General features: G+C 38.9%; 1 protein-coding gene across 1 annotated transcript in view; it reads right to left on the reverse strand.

The window, feature by feature from the left end:
- ZCCHC24 (zinc finger CCHC-type containing 24) overlaps nt 1–23,222 on the reverse strand; it is a 99,827-nt gene that overhangs the window by 69,489 nt on the left and 7,116 nt on the right. Inside the window, exon 2 of the mRNA XM_054382533.1 lies at nt 13,676–13,876. Coding sequence (XP_054238508.1) covers nt 13,676–13,876 — 201 coding nt within the window. The remainder of the gene's footprint in view (nt 1–13,675; nt 13,877–23,222) is intronic.

The following is a 23,222-nucleotide window of genomic DNA, read 5'->3' on the forward strand; positions in this document are numbered from 1 at the left end:
TCAAAGTATTGATCTTAGACACTCTGATAAAAGGAATGAGGGATTTAACTGTAGCAGCTGGATGAGGATAATTGATTGGGAAAGAATCTCAAGAATGAAGGTGAGATAAAGAAAAGCTATGACAGGATGCAGAACATGGGCTTAGCAGGGTCAGACCCTCTGTACGTGCTCCAGTAATTCTGCTCTGAAAGCTGACCATCCAAATTTGCTTATGTCTGTCTTCAGTTCCTTTGAAAACAAGGAGGTCTCTTCCACAGACATAAATGGGAGTCAGACTAAGTCCTTATTTGACTCACCTTAGGGTGATACTGTACAATGCCCTCTCCAATTATTTTTCAACAGCTGGTAGTCTTTAGGCAACAGCTGTCTTCTCACTTCTCACACCTCCCTGGCTCTTATCTCTACTAGCTTCTGCTTTTGGCCCTTATCAGCCATGAAATGTATATGGGTCTTGTAAGAGAGAAGGCTATGGGGTAAAGAGAAAAGACATGATAAGAAATGTTTATGAAGAGTGATGCTTTCATAAGATACTGCCCTTCATCCTGATGGCCAAGGTCCAAGGAATTCCACTGAGGTGCATCCTCCATGGGAAGATAACTCTGTCTGCCAAGAGTAGTGGCCTATTACCACTCTGCCAGTGGTCACTACTGTGGCTTCTGCATGCACTGATCCTACTGAATCTGTGTACAACCACCAGATCAACCCGCTGAAACAAAACAGGCTGTAATGCAGTCTGTACACTGAACCCAACTCTTATCATTCATCATCACAAGTGATCATCAATGTGAAGTAGGGTTCAGATAAGACCAGCTCATAAATAATGAACAGCTTGATCACCTGGGCCAAACACATGGCAGTGAACACTTTAAAGTGCCTGTAGCTGCAGACCATTTCCCTACATAAGAGGTCTGCTCGGTCTTACAGCAGAGAACACTGGAGTCCGTGCAGATGCTAACCACCACTAAGAAGCACCCATGAGTAATTCTGCCGTTTCCTGATGGTCCAAAGATTTACCTCCATCATAACAGGTATGACCATAGTACTCCATGGGAAACAGTAAAAAATTCACATATATGAAGCTGTGGCATTTGAAAACCCCAAATCTACAGAATGCTGTAGTATAGGCAAAAGGGAGCTTACCTGGGTTATAAACTGAGCGGAGACAATATTACATAGTCTCACGGGAGCTAAGGCTCACCAGGAACTTCTATTCCAAGTGCAAGGTACATATATCTGACCTAATTTTTCGGATGTTTAAGGATAACCGTTACTGAACAGAAACACTATATTACATGAACAAGACTGACCCTGGGAAAAGACTAGGAGAGCAAACCACAAGCATGTCTTGAAAACACTTGGAAGCTAAATTATAAGAAAGGGCAACAGAAGTGAACAGACCAGACTAAAGTGACTGAGAGAAAACTTTCCTTCATAGTGAGGCCACCAACCCACCATTCACAGATCAGGGAAGTGCTTGTGTACAAGAGAAGCTGGCTGTCACAACAGAGTTGGCAAAGCAACCTATGAAACTTTTCTTTCTGTCTTGCCAATATTGAAGAGCGTGCCTATGGAAACAGAAGCAAAAGTAGCATAAAAGCTGCTGTGGCCTGTTTTAAGTCAAATACGGTTGAAATGAGGGAAGCTGGTAATATCACATAATCTGTGCCTATGGAAAAACACCTCTCAGTGTCAAAGCAAACCCAGATGCACCCTAATGTTATTGGAAGTTCCAAAGAAGTTGAGGGTTGTGAAAAAACTTCTCTCAGGTCAAGCCTTGGTTGTGGAAAGTGCTTGGGCACCTCATGCAGGCTCAATGGAGGACTGGGGTTTGGCTTAAGGGTTGAAATATAGGAAGCCTGGAGTGACAGCTGTGAGAAACTGCAGATAACTCTCCAAAGTATACAGGGGATGAAGTCAAAACTTCTCTTCCCAGGTCCCAGTCTCTGGAGGGACTGGGACCCTGAAACAGCAAGCCAAGGAATAAAACAACTGAATAGTTTACATCACATGATTTTTTTTTTCTTAATTTGTGATTTGAAACTGCTATTTGTGATGCTCAGTGTAATTTTTCAGTAGCAGCACTGAATTCAGGATATGCTAGGTCTGTTTAGGGCTCAGAGTAAACTGATTATGCTGATAACCAATCAATTTCTTCTTGATTTTCCAGCAAGAATCTTGACTTGCTGTCAGTTTTACTTCCAAACTATACCCCTGCTGCTCTCTGAAAACACACAGAAATCTGAAGTTTCAGACATTCTAGGAATCTTTCCTGATTCTTTTTTTTTCCAGTCTCTGAGAAACCTGATCTACCAGATGGGTGGGAGAGCTTATTGTTTTCTCGTCTGACATCTGGATTTCATTAGCAGACTCATGCATGCTGAATCAGGAATGGGAACTCAGAAGAAAGCAGACAAGAGCTAAAATGATGTTAATGGTAAAAAAAAAAAGAGTCCTGTTCTCCTCTCTAACTTTACAAACAAACATAAACTGTGAGTCACGTTGTAAGCTCAGCATAAACAGTACAGCCCCTATTAGCTGTACCCATTTACACTAATATTGGATATATTTTGCCTCCAGAAGCTATAGAGGAGAAAACTTTACAACCCGCATCATCTGTCCCCTCCCTCCCTAGCACACAAAGACCTCTGGCTCTTGGGCTGCAAGTGCCATGCTATTTAGTCAGAGATCACTGCCTTCTAAAGGCACTGAGCAGAGATGAAGAGACTCATTTGTGACTGAGTCACACTGAGAAAGAGGGATAAACAAGAAGCTTTTCATCGTGTTTTAGAGGATCACATGGGTCTAGGATATGGAATCCAACAGAATTACATAATGGTGGAAAGCTGAGAGGGCAGAGTGATTACAGATATGAGGGAATAGTTGAACATGGAAGTCAGACCTTCATACGTACTTGGCAAACCACTTCAAGAAACTTCATACTTGATTGAAACAGGCTTCTGTCCCCTCTTCGGAACTTCAGCCTACACATTTGATGTCCCCATTACATCATATAGGTTACAACTGTGTACTATAGTTAGGTTATCAGAGGTCTGATAGAAACTTCAATCACTAATGCAAAAAATGGCAAGGACGATGTAAAATCAGATGGAGACAGCAGTGCAGTTTTGTCATTTAGCTCTAATCTGTTCAACTTTCTTAACTGAAATTTACACAAATCTGTTTTAAGTAGCACAGCTCTAACTTGCATTAAGAAATACAAAATCCCAGTATGGAATGACTACTATTAAGTTTTGGTTTTGTTTTTTTTAAACTAAACCAAAGCCACCTTTCTACTTTAATGATGACCCACCTTTGATCTTCTAGTAATGCCTTTCTTTGAAAACAGCCTTTCTCTCCTCCACTTTTTGCTCTTCTAATTTTAACTGTGTAAACAGGTGTTTAAGAGTAGCATGACTGATATATAAAACCGTTTCAGAGGTTATCTCTGCTCTTGTGAATCCTTTGTGGGGGGGTCTCCTTTCTTCATCCATGTAAGATGCATAGGGCAGTGTTTGGAAGGGCTGAGTATGCCCTTGAGCTGAGTGTTCTTGGCTGCCAGGTGGTGTGGGTAGGCTGGCTCAGGTGGAAGTATTGATTTGTCTGGGCTGTTGCAGAGTGTTATCTATAGCTTCACACCTGCAATGTGGGTTAAAATTAGAAACTGACTTGAAACCAGTACTTTTTATAAGAAACCCTTGAACCTGGAAAATGTTCAATGTCACTCTGCAATCATGTCCAAAATTACAGCCTGAGACCATGTCTAAATCTAGTTGAAATGTGCTCTTTCTTTGCATAATGAAAAAGGAGTTGTTTACAGGGCTCAACAATGCAAAAGATCTCAAAAGGGGTACTCCAATGCACGTTTCTGCAGGGTTGGGGAATGAGCTAGAAATAAAGAGTAGCAAGTATTTTGGAGAAAATCAGACACAGGTCTGAGGATGAACTAGTCATCAAGATGATACAATTCCTCAAATGTTGCTACTAAAATCTACAAGTGTTGCCATATAAGCGTCTACAGGCTTTATTGCCTTAGCTAGCAGTTTGGCACTGACCAGGATCTGAACTGAAAAGCTTAATCTTTGTCTTCTCTAATTACTATACAAACCTTTTAGCTTTCCTTCCCCATGAAGGGCCATGTCTCCTTAAATTACAATCTTCTGCCAATAACATGACAGATAATTTCTAGTGTAAAATAGAAGATGTTAAGGAACAAAGTTTATAGTAATCTTATCCCAAGCCTGATGTCCATAAGGCAAACAGCCATGTATCAGTACGCCCAAAGACATGTACTCCTGATCCATGCAGTGCTGCCTTCCCTCCTCCAACTTCTAATAGAACTGCCTCAGCCAGTCTGAAAGATATATAAAATCCCACAAGGCATAGACGTGCATTAATTACCTGAGAAACGCTGTTCAGACCTCATATAGACCTTTTCTAGCTAGTAAAAGGGCTGTATCAAAATATATAGGGCTCCTTTTACGTTTCTTGACATAAGTCAGATACAGCAGAATAATGCCAATACTTGGACTATACCAAGAAAATGAAAGAGTCAATATTTTCCATTTAGTATCTTCATTTCTTGAGGGAAGTGGCATAACAGGAGGGACAGGCACACCTGACTGGTGCATCTTGATAGCTGGAAACTGAGTGGGGCCATTTGGGTTGGACTTGTGTCCTTACAATCTATAGATTGTTCCAGGACAATGAGAAAAGCAAGAAACTGAGCCACTACTGCTAGCTGTTGCCAGCAGAAATTGCTGCTCTGCCTTTAGAGATTGGCACTCATTCTTCACCACTTTTGCTCTCTGCCAGGTTCCTCCTTTGTACAGTAAGATAGAAGGAAAAGGGAAGGAGAGGTAAGGCAGTTTGCTTCTCTGACAGTCACTTTCTCTTCAACAGCCAAAGTGTGTCTCATTTATCTGACAGCAACTCAGCCTATGCTCAGATCTTGTACACCTTCTTTTACTCAGCATGTCATTTATCAAAAAGCACATTTTTAAGTAACAGGGAAACAAGGTTGTGTTAAAACTGAGGAGAGTTGAAATAGTGACACATTTGGCCGATGTGAGAATTTGCACAATTTCTGTTTGGAAATGCCAAGATACAAATATTCATTTGAGTAAATGGAGCTTCTGAAACATTGCAAAACAAATTCTAACCACTGCAAAGTGGTTTCTACCACTTCAGATGTTGAATTCAACAGTTTATTGTTTCTTTTTTTTTTTTTTTTTCAGCTGAACACCTTATTGAAACAGATATTGTCCTAGAGAAAATTCCTTTTGAAAAAAAGTTATTTGATTGACTTCCTAAACAGAGATTAAATAAAGCTACATTTTTACAGGAAGCTTTTGTGCATGGGGATTTTGACAAATGTTATTTACAAGGTTTAGGATCTTTTGCTTTCTGTATTTGTTGTTGTAATAGATGCCTCAACTTGTTTGCTTGTTTGCTTCAACTTTCATGCTTTAGCAGGATTGTCTTTTGCAACGTTTAAAAGCACAGTGAGAAAGCACTGTGGTAGACATTAGATCTGGGAGATACAGAGATTTTGAAGAATAATCAACGATCTCTTGTTGCAGGGTGTGAAAATTTAGTTAATCATCATAGAATCATAATACCTCTAATTTGGAAGGTCACCAAGTCCAACTTTCTGCTCAAAGCAGGACCAACACTGAGTTCAGGTCAGGTTTCCTAGGGCTTTGCAAAGTCAGATCTGGAGGCACAGATGGAGATTCCACAACCTGTATTTCACACTAAACCAAAGTAGGAAAACATAATTCACTTAATCTTTCATTGTTCCTTTCTTATCAGTATGAATAATGAATTGATAAATTAGTGTGGTTTAGACCTCTCTCTACCTTATCTGTAAATCAGACCTTACTTTCCATCTCAAGAGGCATGTTCACAGTGCTCATTTCCAAGTTAAGCACTTAATTATGGTTTATCAGGAGTTTTACTGCAAACTAAGAGAACACCAAATGGTTAGTAAACAGAGTTCAAATTTAGACCAATGCAATAACTATGTTCAGCCTACTTCAAATGTGTTTATAAAAGTCTCTTAGTGACTTTCATAGGATTTGGATCCAGTATGTTGTGCATGGGTTTTATGTATAAATTCTGTGTATTTAAGATAATGGGCTGTATTATTAGTACACAGGTATATGATAGTAGAAACATAAGTCTGGGAGATGCTTTGGGATGTTCTTTCACTTGGCCATGGAAAGGATCACCTGTGAAAATCCTGATCTATCTTCATCTACAGTGTCCTGAAAATCTTCCCATGATCAACAGCCTTCCCAGGTGCCCTGTTTCAATGCTTCACAATTAGAAAGAGCAGCTAGTTGGTAAGTCCAGTACTCTGGACTTGTTAGTTATACATCTAGAAAACAAACTGTGCCCTTTATCTAGGACTTTCTACATATTTGTGAATTACTAAAGTGTCTTTTTTGGGGAGTGAACAACACTGGTTCTACAATCTTTCAGCAGAGGTCATGTTTCACAAGTCCCAAATTAGTTTGTCTCCTCTCCAGTCTTCCCCTCATTATTGTGCTCAGCTTGGACACAGATGAGGTTTTACCACTGCTGAAACCTTATTCAGTTTAAATGCCTGCCAGGTATCCATAAGGGTTTACATTTAAACAGACTTTCCCTGATATCTACCTTGTTGCCAGTGAACAACTAGCTTGAAATTATCTGGGTAGTAAATATGCAAATGAGATAGAAAAGTCAATAAAAGGAAGTGGGGAAAATGTCAGTGAAATGAAATAAAATTCTGTGGTGGGTGATCCCCCAATAACTGCCACACGTCCATTGGTAACCATCACATGGGACCTGTGATTCCACTCCAAGGTTGCTGCAAAGACCAAACAACTATGTCCTCTTGCAGGCTTTGCCTTTAGCACATCTATTTACATTGCATTTCCCATGGAAGGGAAAAAAAAAAAAGTTTGCATTTGTATCAGTAATAAAGTCTGAACTGCAGTAATAATGGCTTAGTGATAATGCTGGAGGAGGAATTTGGTTTTGGCTGATCTTCCAGACTTTTGGGAATGTAATATTGTGTGCTAGACATGAAAGAGGCACAGACACAGTTCACTAGATATTTCTGCTTTCTTTTTCACTAACTGCTCTTATTCTGGTATGTTAGGGTTCTTTCCAAGCACATGGTTTATGAAATAACTGAACATAAATGACATGTATTATAGCCACTGTTTCAAAACTAGCACTTTGGGAGCATGGTCTCAAAGCAGGGCTGGTCGGATTCCCTCTACTCACATAGAAATATCTGAGTTACATGTCTATCTAATGAATGGTTTAAATCCATCATATGCACAGCTTACTCAGAACTTCCAAAACAGTGTGCAATGGGTATTTTCTGATGGTTCAGACTCTTAAACAGCTTACATTTCCAGAGATAAAACAGATGTCACAAAATTACAGCTCACCTTACTTCTGTTACGAGACTTTTCCAAATCTTCATAATAAAAGTAGAAATTAGCTGAGAAAAATATGTCCAGCTTATTTCAGAAATCAACAAACCTGCAATAAATTCTGTGGTACATTTGATATCATGGAGTTGTCAAAGCAGCTGTGGTAAAAAAATAATTTACAGTATCTTATCCAAGTCCAAATCATCTAAAATGATTTTATGCAGGTTCTGAGTAGAAAAATATGAATAAATGAAAGTAGCATGTTGTATAAACACAAGACTTTTGAGAGCCTCTAATTGTTCCAGTATGCTACAAAGTGGAAGTTTAATATATGCATAGCTATTTACAGAATAAACATCTAAGAATTACAGTTTCTTACAGAGATATATTTAAATGAAGAATTATGTGATACGTGAAATGGGTTAATGTTCCAAACTGCTTTTCAAATCCAAAGAACCAAGGGGCTGGATATAGAGATACTTTTCTTCTGGAGTGCCCCATGCAGTTTGAAAACACATATAGCAGAGAGAAACAGCATGAATAGCTTTTTCATCCTTGTAATAGAGCTATACAAGTTATCTCTGCACTGGTCCTACTAAAATCAGTGCTACTGCAACAGGGATCAGTTTAGCTGTTTTTTTTATTATGGGTCCCCATTTTCATCTTTGCTTCTGAAATAAGAATACCAATATTGGTGATTCAAATACTGCTTTATACATATCAGGGATTCCACCATGAAGCCTGTAATCTCTCCCTCAGCCAACAGAATTGAAGCACAAACTAGAGATACCTATACAGCAGCAGTTCAAATGCTAGCAGCTATACTCTGATCAAAAGCTATGGTGGAACTGGCAAAATTGAGCCAGACAGAGTTTCAGCTTCCTGAGAGACTGGTGAGACTGGGCCTTTATCCTACAACACTGATATTTCATTCAATTCAATGGAGAAAAGATGCTTACTTGAAAGCCATCACCCAATATCTAAATGACTACTGTAAAATATAGCAACTGTCAAAAATTATTATTTTCAGTATGAATGTTAAGATTTTTAAATCTACTATCTCCCTTAATTTTAGAGCTCTCTGAAACAACATCTTCCACTTAAAAGAAAAATTAGATTTCAATAGGTTTGTGTTTGGTTTACATTTTTTAAAAGATAAGATTCTAAGCTAAAAACCAGAAAGCTTATTTTTCTATCTAAGATGGCAGTTTGTTCCTCATTGCCATCTTAGACAGCCTTTGGAACCTGGAGAAAGCACAGCTGTTGACTCCGTGAACATTGCAGACATTTGAGATCTTGAGAGCACAACCATAAGGCAGAAGACAAATCAAATTTCAAACATGAGAGTTGCTGCAGTCTTGCAGCCAAATAGCTGCCTGCTGAGCCGATTCTACTGCCAAAGATCCACTATATCTGACCGCAGAGAGGGACAGCTTCAGGGCAGCATGATCTGGCAGACCAAGCTATGGACTAAGAAAAAAGGGCTCAACTCAGATTGACACTGATTTCTTCCACATCCTGCTTGAAACCACAAAAACAAATCTATGCAAACTTAAGCAGCCACAGTAATTACCTACTAATCTCATTGACTTTGAATTTGTGTTCTCAAGGCACTTTAGATTTACGGGATCTGCTCTAAAGATCACTGTTGGCCTCATTAATATGGATTATGCCATACATACATTTCATTCAGAGACTTAAAAAGCAGTGCAAAATGAGGGTAATACAGTTTCCCATTGTGTGGGTATCTGTTGGTGGCATGCTGCTATGCATTTTCCTCTATGAGCACAAAGCAAAATCATGAAACACTGGATTGAACAGTTGCAGTGCACCAGGGATTTGACTGCAAAACAGTAATGTTCTCCCACCTGCCCTTTTTTTTTCTTTTCCCACCAAGTCTCCATGACATGAGCATTCCCTGTTTGTGTAGAATTTACAGGAATGTCAGGAAGATTTTTTCAGAGAACCTGGCACTGGCACAGGGATCAGAGCAGTCTCCTTGTTCAGCGTTCAGAAAAACATAGCTAGAACCACACATTTTTGAGTGACTGGGCCTGCACATGTTTTTGCATAAGGGTTTGATGACACTTGAACAGAGTTAGGATACAGAGACCAGCAGACACAACTGGTGCTTGGCAGAAACACAAGGTAGAACACTTTGGAAAACACAGATGCTTTGCTGGAGTCCTGAGCTTGTACGTCTACAAAGACAAAGATCTTTGCTGCCTTTGCTGTTCATCTATTACTGCCCAAATTAATGAGGAATTATAAATGCAGTAAATGAGGTAAATTTGTAACCATGGAATAGGATCAGTCACTACTTTCTGTATATTAAACCTATATGATAGGTCTGAGTTTAGGATGACATCATGGAAGAGTGCTAATGTCAATAAAATCCCTATAGATTAGACAGAGTAGCAAGATTCATTTTATGTATCCATGCATATAATGTTTATATTTCATTTGGTACAAAAATATAAACTACAGTGGTAATGGGTGGAAAGAGACAACATAACTTTTTGGAAAAGTTCTATGAGTTTCTGCATCTGCTAGATAAATAAAGGTTATAAAGAATCATATATCTTAATAATTACTGGCCTAGAGCTCATCATTATTTGTCCTGGCAAAGGAAAGAAACCTATTGTAGTCATGCATATGTAAGACATAGATTGGTAAAGTACATCTGAGTACACAAATAAGTAAAAAAAAGTTTTTGATAAACATATATATGTATGTCAGTCAACAAATCACTAGTAAACCAGGTGCTATTTAAAGAGAATATTTTTAGTATTTGATGGCACTGCCAATGATAATTTAAGAGCACCACCATATGAAGAGCACTGCTTACGGCCTTGATTCTCTAGATATTTTTCAGTTCATGCAAGTCATTGAGAGTTCTGTATGTGAAAGAACATCACAGAAGTATCAGTAACATGTGTCTAAACTACTGAAACTCAAAAATTAGTTCAGATAAAATGTAGGTATGCTATAAAGATGACACTATAAAAAGTGCTGTGATTTTTACAGACATATCAATTGTAACAAAGATTTTTTGCAGATGTAGGCAAATTGGAAATGATGGATTGCAGTCATAACTGCTTTCATTTCTGGTAGTTTCTAAAATGGAAAACACACTTTCTATCACTGTAGATCACATAAATTACCTTCTAAAATAATAGATGTTTGCTAAATCCCATTTCAGTTTCCAAACAGGTAATTTCGGACAGCATATTGGATAAACTGTAGATACCTGAGGTATGCAAATACTGAAGCTGGCCCCTTTTTTTGTAATTATTTAACCTTCTAGAGTATGATCATCATTTAAGATATAAATCTGAACAGATAGATATTTTCATCAGTATAGTATATCATCAACTTTAACACAACACAAAAAGAACATGCATCTTTACAGTGTTTGTAGCAAGCAGAATTAAGGGAGGATATAAAGTCTCGAAGTTGTTACACAATTTCTTTCTTAAGAAGAAAAAACCTCCATAAAAAATCCCATTTCAAAATCTGTTTCTTATTAGACAGTTACATAAAATGAAAATAAAAATACCGTATGGTTTACTGATGTGCATTTTGTCCAAATCAGATTAGTTTATCTCTTTTCTCTACCCAAATGCTTGCAGTCTCTACTTTACAGATGCAGAGCTGCAGTTCTTTTTTGACAGCACTAGCAAAAGTAAGCATCAAAATCTAAGCTATTAAGTACTGCACACAATTTACAAATTAAGAAATCAGTTGTTGTCAAAAGTAATGGTAACAAATGGGCTCTTTCTGATGAAGGCCTGATCCTGCCATTGGAGCTCAATTCTTGTGCATGTTTTCAACATTTTGAATGCAACTCATGCAAACAGGGTCACCACATTTAGATAACAGAAGGGAAGCACTTAAGTTTCTGTGAATGATTAAGTCTGCTCCTGTTCAGGACAGCACTTGCATACTGACTGGACTATAAAACATTTGCTTATGTTAGAAATCCCCAGTAAAGCAGAACTAATTTCATATCACCTGTTCTCTAACATAAGCTTTGATCTATAGAAACAGATATATGTATGCACACATGGCAAAAGGCACTGATGAGATCTGTCCGGGGATGCCATAAGTCATAAGGAGATGAAAAGCACAAAAGAACAGCCAGGAGAAAGATGGGAAAACAGACACTTGGTCTGTTTTTTGTGAGGAGATTGAGAAAAAAATGTCTCATTAGTCCTGAAGAATAAATGCTGATGGGTGGTATGATTGCAGTTTGCTAACACATCCTGAGATAAACACCAGAGAGGAAGAAGAGCTGTTTCAGTGGACAGCAATATTGGCAAACGAACAAATAACCATAAAATGGCCATGAGTTACACTTATGCTGAAAATTGGAAGATTTCTAATGAGGGGAGAACCAAGGCTCTGGAGCAGCTTCACACATCAGCAGTAGCAAGGGAAAAATACCAAAATACTTCCCAACTAAAACTTGATCAGTTTACAAAAGGAGCTGTGTGATATGGCTGCCTGTAACTCTAGAGGACTACATGCCGTGAGCAAACACAAACCTGTGTGTTCCTTCCCTCATTACTCACAGGCCATCCACAGAGTACAGTCTGTAGGATGTAGGATCTTTTCTTCCTTCATTTCCAAAGAAATTGAAGTCTTCACTAATGAAATCCTAACAGGGTGTGCAATTCAAGTTAATTAAACTACAAAACTCTTCATTTGTTTGCATTTCCTGGATTTCTGTGGGTATGTCTTCAATTTCATTAACTGTTCTGTAATCCCTAGAGCCTCAAACTGTAAAAATACCTAAGAAATAAACAATGCTTTACTGCTCCAACACTGCACTTGGGACCATCTGTGCAAGCTGCAGCTTGCACGTATTGATTGTCAAGAGACCTGTTATATTCATCTAGTTTCTTATGCAGCATGGCACAGCCACCTCCCCCCAGCTCAGCACTCTCTCTCTCTGACACGTATTTGGTAGTTGTAGATTTAATTCCCTTGTTAAGTAAAGTATGCTGTTATACGGTCCTGTCTCTGCGTTTTGCTGACACATGCTAAGCTAACTATGTTAAACACAGAAGTAAACAAACTACAATATTTTTGATTTCCTGGCAAAGAACATACTAGTCTTTTTTTCTTTTTGTAAAGAAAACTGTATTAGTCAATGTATATTGAAATAATATTAAGTGCCACACCCAACACTGAAAATGTACTTTTAATTCCACAGCTTTTGTTAAAATTAATGAAAGATATACAGTTAAAGTCCACAAACAAAAAAGTTTAGTCTACACATAACAGCAGGAGGGAATATACTCATCTGACATTAGACTTGCTTTCATGCTGACCTTGCTCAGCTGGCAGATGCTTTTCTGCTTGTGTTATATATGTCTGATAACTTCAACTGTGGATTAACTGTAGTTAATTTTATGCAGATAATTCTGCTGAAAATCACACATTAAGAGAATAAAGTCATACTGAAATGGATGCCAATAACGTCCGCATCTATATTCCCGAGTATTGGCAGCAGTTTAATTTCTTTGGGACTCTACACAGAGTATCGCTGGAGTTGTGAAAGTTTAAGCTAGTAATATTCAGCTGGAATTTGAGAGTATGGAGAAACCTTACACACTGTGGCTGGGAGCCTCAGAGTTAAAAAAATGGCAGATTGGTGAGTGGTTTTAGAGGAAATAAATATTGCCAGCTTTGCCACTACAAAAACGTTCAAGGAGTCCAAGACCATCAAATCTTGCCAAGCATAGCAAACCTCTTCTATGAGACGAAAGACATTTTGCACCAGAAATACTTGGAGCTTGTGTTATTGCAACATTTATACAAAGTTCTCATCCAGTGAAACAGTTTCTTCTTCTTTAGCATCTGTATCTTATTATATTTTTATTATGTGCCATTCCCAAACTGACTACATAGTGTGCTGCTTGAAAACGTATTTTATACAATCTCTGTGATAGAAAATTACGTAGTAGGCATTTTTAAAGTTTCCAAAGTCTACTTATCCATGTGCTTAGGTTAATATAATTTGTAATGCTTATTGGGCAAATGAAATAGCATATTTTTTCCATCAGCAATGTGATAAAGAGTAGATTAAAAGAACACATGGCTAGCTTGGCATTTTGTCAAGATATTTTTTCAGTGCTATTCACTCTAAAAAGAGTATTTCAGTCAAATTCTGTTTTACTAAAGGAAGGAATGGTGAAAATGTTCACAAAGATTTTTCCAGAATATTGTATATACCTTACCTGTGGGCAGTCTTTGATGTAATGTCCCTTGTTAAAGCAGAGGTGGCACAGGTAGTTAGGAGGTGGCCTCTTGCTGGGTTTTCTGGCTTCTGAAGAAAGGGATAGGTCAGAGAAATGCTCAGTGAGGGAGCTTAACCCATCCACAATGTTATTAAGAGAGCCATAAGGTGATGCACTCTTGTACAGACTGCTGCTCAGGGCCTGCAACAGAAAAGAAAAAATAGTCACATGAAACACATTACTGTATTAAGGATTGTTCTGAGGCTGATCTGAGAAGGGTTAAGAATAGCAGAAAAATGTTGGGGGGTTAATTATTTTTTTTCATTAAGAACATGGCTATATATTTGAGGAGAGCAATACACAGGCTGTTAATAATGAGATTTCACAAAGGCAGTGTGATGGAGCTGGTCACCATACTGTTGAGGAAACTACTGATCTTGCTGTGGTTCAGTTACTCCAACCTTTCCACTAAGCAGTGATTGCTTTCTTGTGTTTGATCATACCACATTCATGGTATGGTTAGAATGTGCAGGCAAAAAAGCTGAAAAAGCAAACCACAAAAGGGAATGTCTTTGTGTCTAAAACTACTTATATGAACAATACTGAAGTCAGGAAAAGGAAAAGAACGCCAAGAAAAATGTGAAGTAATCTTTAATATCAAATCTAGTTAATGAGACAGTCAACTCAGAGTCCCATGCTCAAACAATAACAAGAAACATTCATGCCCTGGATTTTCTAAGGGAAAATCTGCTGTGATTTAAATGCTTCCTGCTAAACAATAAATACCCAGTTTTTCTACTTCACCTCAATAGGATATTCACTCTCCTCATCTGCAAATCAAAATCAGGAGCTGCTAATTTACTATTCAGTTATTTTTAGAAGAGCAGGAACCCCATAATCACCTAAATAGCTAATCTCTTTACTGGAGTGTGGCAGTTTAGGCTGGGTGCCTCCTGTCGCTGCCACATAAGCTACACCTCTGGTGTCCCAAGTGTCCAACCCAATAAGGTGGTCACGAGAAGTGGCGTATTTCTACCACACATCCTGCACCCTATAAATCCATCTGCAGAGTCCTTCTCTTTCTCTTTCTTCCTTCTCTGCTCCCGTGGGAGATGCTCTCTTATCGGGTAACGGTGGGGGAGTATCTCAAGGCTTCTTAGGCCTGTCTAGGCCTAATGCCAGGAGGAGAAGGGGTGGGAGGGCAGTCTCAGACCTGGCCAGCCTGAGACTAGCCTAGCAGTGGGGGGGAAGGAAGAGCTCTGGGGGTTTTGGGTATGATCCTCAGGTGGGGAGAAGGGAGGAGCTGGGAAGCCTTTGGGTGTTGTGTAAGGGACTCTGGATGCTTTGGGTTGTTCTTGTCACTATGCTTTGTAGTTTTTTCTAGTTTCACCAATTGCTTTTTCCATTTAAACTTTCTATCACTCTTCACTCCATTTGTGTGACTGTTATTCTTTTGTCCCTCTTGGGGCAAGACAGGATCTCAAAGCAGCACACGGAGATAACAAGGAATCATTGACTTAACTGTGCTAAGGCTCAAAAAGAACTGTGGAGTCAGAATTTTAAAAGTAAAAAATAACTTCAAAAAAATAAATTAACATGGTAATCTGTCACTGTAGAAACAGAACCAACTAGTGGCAGTCCTCTCCACCCTGAAATGATGGGACACATTCCCCAGAGTGTTTCTCTATTAGGTTTGATACACCTCACAGTAATACTATGCTCATTGTCATTCTCCCTTTATCAGAGAATTACTGCTGGCTTATGGAAAAGTGAGGTAAGAAGAGGTCCAATCTGTGCCTCTGTAGAGACCTTGTTTTTCAGTGCTATTGAAGCAAAATATTTCATTGGAGTTTTTATATATATGTTTTCATGTGTTTATATATGTTATATACATATTGAAGACATACACTGAAATTGTTTTAGAGAGACTGTGAAATTAATCTGAAATGGAATTCAATTTATCTTAGAGCTCTCAAACATCCAGTATGTCTGCACAGTGAGTGCATTATCTGGGTGACGGTCATATGCCAAAAGAATCATATTGGCACAGTTACCTGGATGAGTCCCAACTATCACTGAATCTTATCCCACTGCAGATGGTGTAGACTAGTGTATAAAAATTGAGCTACATGCCAGGCCACTGCTAGATAATCCTCTTTACCCACCCTCACTATAGTCAAATAGAACATGCTGAGCTCCACTGACCCCTCTTGCAAAGCTGAAGCTGGTGCACAGCAGCAGAGTCAATTCAAAGGGCCACGGAGTAGAGTCTGATCTCACAGGGGACTTCAAGTGTGCTGGCACTGAAATGCCCATCATTCTACTTTCAGTACAGCACAGTTCTGTGCTGATGCAAACTGTTCTGGCTGCTGAGAGGAGAATCAGCTACTTTGATTCGGGGGTTAAATCCTAACATTTTACAAGGAAAAGCCATTTAAAAAGCTAATGAAAAGGTTTTAGCTGCTTTAGCCATCAAGCAACCAAACATATCTCCAGTGGTCACTGAGATTTGTTTCCCAGGATTTATTGGACACTACTGGAATGAGAAATTCTTGGCAACAAATTGTTAAAAGGAAGGGGAAGTGCTATTGATGCCAAAATAGGATTAATTAAGGGTCTTCAAGAAGTTCTTGTCTCCCTAGGAGCCATTTTCTCTTACATACACTTGGAATAATATATAATATTTCTTTTTAAGTGCCCCTCTTGCCAAGAGATTCTTGAAGTACTTCATATGCATTATAACCATCAGTAGGTTTGCAAATTCCCTATTATCTGATTTATATAATAGGGTGGGTGTATGGACACACAGAATGCGAAATCCCAAATTCTTTGACCCATTGCTGAAATCTGGCACATCCCTAGAGGATGTAGGATATACAAGTCCTGCCCTTCAGGAGGCTGTTATTTCTGCCCCCAAGCTAGCCTAGTGACAAAGCAAAACATATCTATCTGCTGCTTTCAGAGGGCTTTGATTTGGACATGTGCTCAAAATGGTGACTATTTTTGTTTTCTACACATCTTTACAATGAGCTATTACCCACATTGTAAGGGAGCAATTTGGCACTGCAACTGGATATTATGTAATTTACTCCTTCAACAACCCTTCTTGGCATGTTTCAGGTGATTACATAGGAGGTCAAAGGTAAGGGTTGCCCACTCTGTCAGCAAACCTTTGCAAACGTCTGTTTATTTCAATCTCAGCAGTCAAAAGTCTTGTCAAAGGCCAGGATCCCATCAGATTACAGTCTGTACTGACACTAAGTAATAATCTTAGCAGCCACCGATGGCTCTGTGGCTGAACTCTTAACATATGGCTCTGAAAGTGGCTACCAGGTTCAGCTGGAAGGGCACTTGTGCAATACATGCCAGAGCTGGACACACCAAAAGATCCACTCTGCAAGTGTCACCATGAAACACTTCCCTATAATCATGTTGAGGCCCAGTGTCAAAAAAGGAAAAACACAAATACACTATCCTGGAAGATGACTGTAAAGGAGAAGATGGACATTGCCTACATCACTGGTGCTTCAAAGAACAATGAATTCATTAAAGAAAATTCCTAAATTATCCCAAAATGCAGTCCATCCTTCCTGGTATAGCGTCAGGCAAGCTGCTTCAGCAGTTCTTGCCAATATGACCTGGAAAGTGGTCTTAAAGCAGTTTAACTCTGAGTCAGTGAGAAGCACATCAATCTGGCACTTGAAACATGCTATAAAGAGCACCAGCACAAATGGTGTTACATCCTGTTGCTAGCTGTAGAAATCTCCAGTTCTTCAGAAGGAGATGAAGAAAAAAGCCATTCCAAAAAGCCAGGTTATATAATAAGGGTGGTAGCGGGAAAGTTCAACCCTGCCTCTAGAATAAAATAGCAAAAGCTCAGGAACAAGTAATGAATGTGAAGAAAGCAAATGGTGATTTAGTCTACTTTGTAGAGAACAAGAAATGAATTATTGCTGAGATACATAAAACAGTTTGGTTTTTTTTTTGTTTTGTCTGGGGCATTTAATTGAAGAAATTATCAATTCTGCCTTCACTAAGTGCTTGCACTGCTACAAACCAGATTTTTAAGAAGGGTTTTGAACAAAATCTTTGAGTTAGCTTCACACTCAAAGGGGATGTCCAGGAGATGATCCGAGTGACATGGATAGATGATGTATCAGACAACAGTAGAAAGAAAAAGAGAGGAAGAGGGAAATGCATTCTGACTCATTCTGGTCTCCAGTGTATTGGTACAGATCTGGGAGGTGGCAGGGAGACTGCTCCTCTGACGAATTCCACCAAAAGCAGTGACTGCTTTGTGTTTACAGTGTAGCATTAGCAAAGCCAACACATTTCTCTTAAAAGCAGAGAACAAATAATAACTCTCAAATGAAGTCTCACTTTTAGCTGTAACAGTATAGAAGAAAGGATTTGGCAGTGAAAGAGTTAGTGTTCTCAAGAATCTGAAAGACCACACTGCATGTCCTAATTACAAGGCTCATCAGGCCAGCTGCAATGAATTCAGGATTTCCTTATCTTGCTGAACTGGGAGGAGGAGGAGGGGACCTGATGGTAAAACTTAGAAACTGGCTTGATGGGAAGTTGGAGCTGATAATGTTGATTTGTTTATTTGTTTTTTCTGCCTATGAAACTTGTTGACTTAGTTGAATGTGAAGCAAACTTAAAATTTGGTCTTTCACTTCCCAAAGGTAAGCTCTCTGCTCAGTAGATCTTTAAACTGTCAGTGGTGTTGGGATGTAAGGCTTCCTTTGTTACTTTTTTTCTTAGCGTTTCCAGTTACAGGGCACATAATCTGTAAGGTTGCAGTGCAAGTCCTTTGTTAAAGAGGCAGCTATTGTCTGCTATAGCTTCCTTACTCTGATTTCCAGTTGGGTAACATATGTGAGAGACTCAAGAGCTCCAGCATCTCCCTCACCTTTAAGAATTCCTAATTAAATGAATGATCTGACAAATGCTCGATTGACTTGGCTGCCCTTGTCGCTGCCCTTCAGAGACAGCTTTTGGGGGCTGATGTGCCAAGAAGTGGGTAAGGAAACATTGAAACAGAATTTCTCTCTTCAGCTTCACATATTTAGCAATAGTATAATGTTGAAAACAAAGACAAAGTACAGTTAGGAACCTGCAACAAAATATTTGAACAAATATATGTCAGGTGGAAATTTTTGAAAGTATGGCTATTGTTTCAGCTGTATAGGTTATTTTTAAAGGGGCGTATGACAATATCTCAATTATGATAACATTTAATTCTGCCCAAAAGTGATAGATTGACATATTTTCTAGACCAATTGATAATAAAAAGTGATGATAACCTGTTTATGTGGGATAGCAACTTGTTATTGGGACTTTATTAGAGTTAAGGAGAAAAGCTTTTAGGTACGGGACTAGAAATATATAGGAGTGTCAGCAAAATTACATTCCTGCCGTAAGTTCCATTTGTGGCTGCCAGACATACAAAGCAGAGATAAAGGGGCACAGATTCACCAGTTACCTGAAGCTAGAATAAGCTGTGTTGATTTAAGTGGTTGATAGGGTATATCTGGCCAGTGCATTTGTTTGGTAATCTTAGGGTTGGTTGTCGCCTTTTTTGTTGCTGTTAACTTAAAAGCTATACTTTAAAAACACACTCCCTGCCTTTCCCCACAAACAAAAAAAATGTCAAACCAAACAAATACAGTGGTACCCCTATACAATATCTCATCAGTTAAAATGGAAGAGAGTAAGAAACTGGTCAACTGAGCATGTTGCCCTCTTTGAAGTTATCTGTGGTTTAAGTACAGTAGCTGGATAGTAACAAGCCACATAATGATCTCAAAATGCTGGACTCTGTGCATAGTATTCCCTTGTCACAGATGTCCTTCTTTCTGCTAGTTTTAAGTGCTTCAACATTGAAATTGGTAGAGGTGACTACTCCACCTTAGCAGGTTGATTTCTTTTCAACCTGCTGTGTGGACCTGGCACTTAGGGACATGGTTTAGTGTTGACCCTTTAGTACTGGGTCAAAGGTTGAACTGGATGATCTTCAAGGTCTCTTCCATCCAGATATATTATGTGTGATCATCATTGTTACTATTCCACCTGAAATCCAGTGAGCTAACATTACAAAAAACAAAACCAACCAACCACACCACACCCTCCCCCAACAGTTCAATACTAAAGATTATTCCTTATTTACAGCTGTTTAAAAATACCTCTAAAAGGCTTGTGAAAGAACCTGCTGAAGCTATAAGTTAGTATGATTTGCACTAGTGGTTCTCTCCATGTTCATTTTAATTGCACATGCTTATGTGAGGTTTTGTAGCATTTCAGTATTCCTATAACATAGTCCAGTCATTAATTCTTCCACTACATGAAATAGTCTATAATTGAAAAGCGATGAGCAAAGAATTTTTGATGACTTTTTTTTTTTGCTTTAGTGTATTGCCAACCTAACAAAAAGAAAAAAGGAAAAAAAAGCAAAACAAAACAAAAAGAAAGCAGTCTTCCAGAATTAAGTTTAAGTCAGCAGGCACCATTGTTGTTTGAAGTTTTTTGGAAAAAGGAGTTGGTTTGGCCTATCATTAGTTTGGGAAAAGTAAGGTTTTCGTATACTGTAAACTACAAGCATTCTCCAAAACGGTAACCAGACTAGCCATGCTAACTGCTATGAAATGTCAAAAGGTGCTTAAGTGACCAGCTTGGATTTTTACGAAGAACCAACTACATCCCCATGCTGTGTCATGGATAAAACAGCAGGACAAACAAGTAATTTCCTTCACTCAGTTGCTATTTTCACGTTGGAGGAAATGGAAATCTGAAGTGACTCAAACAGTAATTCAGTGGCTTGCACGTCCTAATATACAAAACCTAAACTAAGAACCTATATCTGTCTGCTCTGCTAGTGCTCCACGGCTCACTTGCAATGTGTGAAAGCACAACAGCTGCACCTAAAACAATTGTGTGGAGAAGAGCACTTCAAGTCTGCTACTTTCTGTGCTTTAGTTCTTTGTAAGTGGTCAAAACAGCTCCCTGGTTTTGTCCCCAAAGAAAATATCAACTGCATAACTGAAAATACTATCATAAATATAGTTGTATTAACTTGAGCCAGAAGAAATAGGTAAATTTAATTATGAAGGCTGAACTAGAAAACCTCAAAAACTGCTCCTGTATGACTTATGTCTGCTTTAGCTCCTCTGATAAATAATAGATACTTTTAAAGAAAACAGTTTAAGAATTTACTTAGTAACATTTTATCATTGGACACCTGTAAGCACAGCTCATCCTTCAGTGAAAAAAATATTTGCCTGGATGAAGAAGACAACTCAGGCTTCTGTTTCCTTCTGAAGTCAATGGTCAAGCTATCTGTCAAAAATATCTGGTCTTTGGTCTGACAGTAAAATGTGTATTACTCTAAAATATAGATTATATTCCTGGCTATATAGATTAGTCAAGTATATATTAATTCATCCTTCTTCTGTAGGGAGTTTTAGATAAATACAAGCTTATATTAAAACTGCTAACACTGCCCACTACTAAGTATTTTCTGATAGGTGGCACTAGGGCATTCTTTTGCAGAAACAGTATCTTAAGCAGGCAAATAGAAATGCAGCGTGACTTACCAGTAGTTGTGAAGAGAGTCAGTGGTAGGATGATGACTCTTTAATCCAGTGGATAGATCTACCTAATCTAGGTATTCCAGATCTGACAGCTGGGCTGGTTGTTGTGTCTCATGTTGTACCTGCTCATCATTGCTAAGACTCTGCAAGAACAATGAATGGGTGCAACACACTCCTTGGTGTATGACTGTTGTAACTTCAACTTACTGCAAGGTTGAAGAGGAAGGCAAGTCACCAACTCATCTTGCTTTAAATCTGCTGATTTAACATTTTGATCTAAAGCTTTCAATGAGCTTCACAGATGTTTAGATCTTAAAAAAAAAAATGCTGCTCCCTGTCTATTATACAGTGGTATGGAAGTAAAACACTGGGAGTGAAGTCACTCAGTCACCATCTTTAGGCTTGCTGAAGCTCAGGAAGGCTTCTCAGCTCTCTGCTAGTAGAGAAATAAGCTTTCATGATTTCAGCCTCAGGGGAAGGTTTGCTGTGGATGTTAGTGAGGACGCTTGTTTTACAAAATGTACATGGACCTCACAAAAAGCCTTTAATAGCAGATGTGGAAAGGTGGAAAAAGACAGGATAGAGATTTCCTCTGGTCAGAGGTAGACAGTCTTGGAGGAACTTTCTAAAACTTGCACCATGCTCTGCAGGGAACCTTTTCATCGGCTGAATGCCAAACAACTGTCCACTTATGTTAAAGAGACGCCCTAACACATGAGCACTATATTAGGGACAAGGGAGACCATTCACTTTGCAGACTACTTTAACACATCCTTGCAGGAGCTTTCATTTCTCAGCCTGCCCCTCACTGCCTGCAGCTGAGCTTTCCAACCAGGCTGTGCACCGCCAACTTGCCTGACCCTTCTGAGAGAGGGCCGTGGGGAGGGCCTCGGCCAGATACCTCAATGCCCTCCATCAGATACTTCAACCTCACTGCCTCCTCACGTTATCAGAAAACAAGCCTATTTTGTTGAGACAATGTTCTTGGACATAAAGGACTTTATGAAGGTTGTACAGCAAAAAGTGAGGGGAGAAACGGATGGACATGTTTTGACCCCTGCACTTTCTGTTAACATCTCTGTTTCCTGCAGGAAATCTTGTCTCAATCTGACCTGCAGTTTGAAAAACAAGAGTTGGATTTCCTCTCATTTGGTGGGTCTTTTGACACTCCAAACATAAGAAAAATAACACCCGGAAATAGATATGTGTCTGTTCAAGACACTTAGGAAGGCATTTACCTCCTGTGCAGCTCTTGCATGATGAAAGGTTTTGCTAAGAAATGTCCATTTTGGGTTACATAGAACTTTAAGTCTGAGACGGTTTTGCTTATATCATTTTACATCCAGTAATGCCTTCTTGGCACAGAAACCTCTGTGATGGCTGCCAAAGTTTAAAAACGGCAAAGCTAAGATCGCTGTCAGAGGTAGAAACAATACATCATCTGCCCAGAACGGGCCCCTCACAGTGCACTTAGGGCCTCAGTTCCTGCACTCATAGGAAGACAAAAACTTTTATTAAACTGAATATACCCATGAAAATAAATTATTTTTCATTTGTGGCTCTAGCTTTTAGATAGTTTTATCTACATTTGAAGCCACTTTTTTAATCAGTTGTGGTACAGCACAGCCTGAAGTGCCATCTGAGCAAGTAAACCTAAATCTTCACAATCTGCTTCAGATAAACTATAAAATAACAATTGAGCAGTCTAGTTTTCAAGTAGGTTTAAGGATTTTTTTCCATATTGGGTATATTAGAGAAACAAACGTATTAATTCTACTAATTTCAGCTGGAACAAGATGGTTCTAAGAACACCTATGTATTTCAAGGACCACTGATGCTCAAACCCTCTGAAGAGCTCTAACTGCCATTTTCAGAATGCAATGACTGTACAATAGCTCCTTTGCTTTCTGTTCAACCACAGATATCCACAGCCTTAATGATTATGCACAAATACT

Source organism: Indicator indicator, chromosome 7 (genome assembly GCF_027791375.1).
Source record: "Indicator indicator isolate 239-I01 chromosome 7, UM_Iind_1.1, whole genome shotgun sequence".
Taxonomy (NCBI): domain Eukaryota; kingdom Metazoa; phylum Chordata; class Aves; order Piciformes; family Indicatoridae; genus Indicator; species Indicator indicator.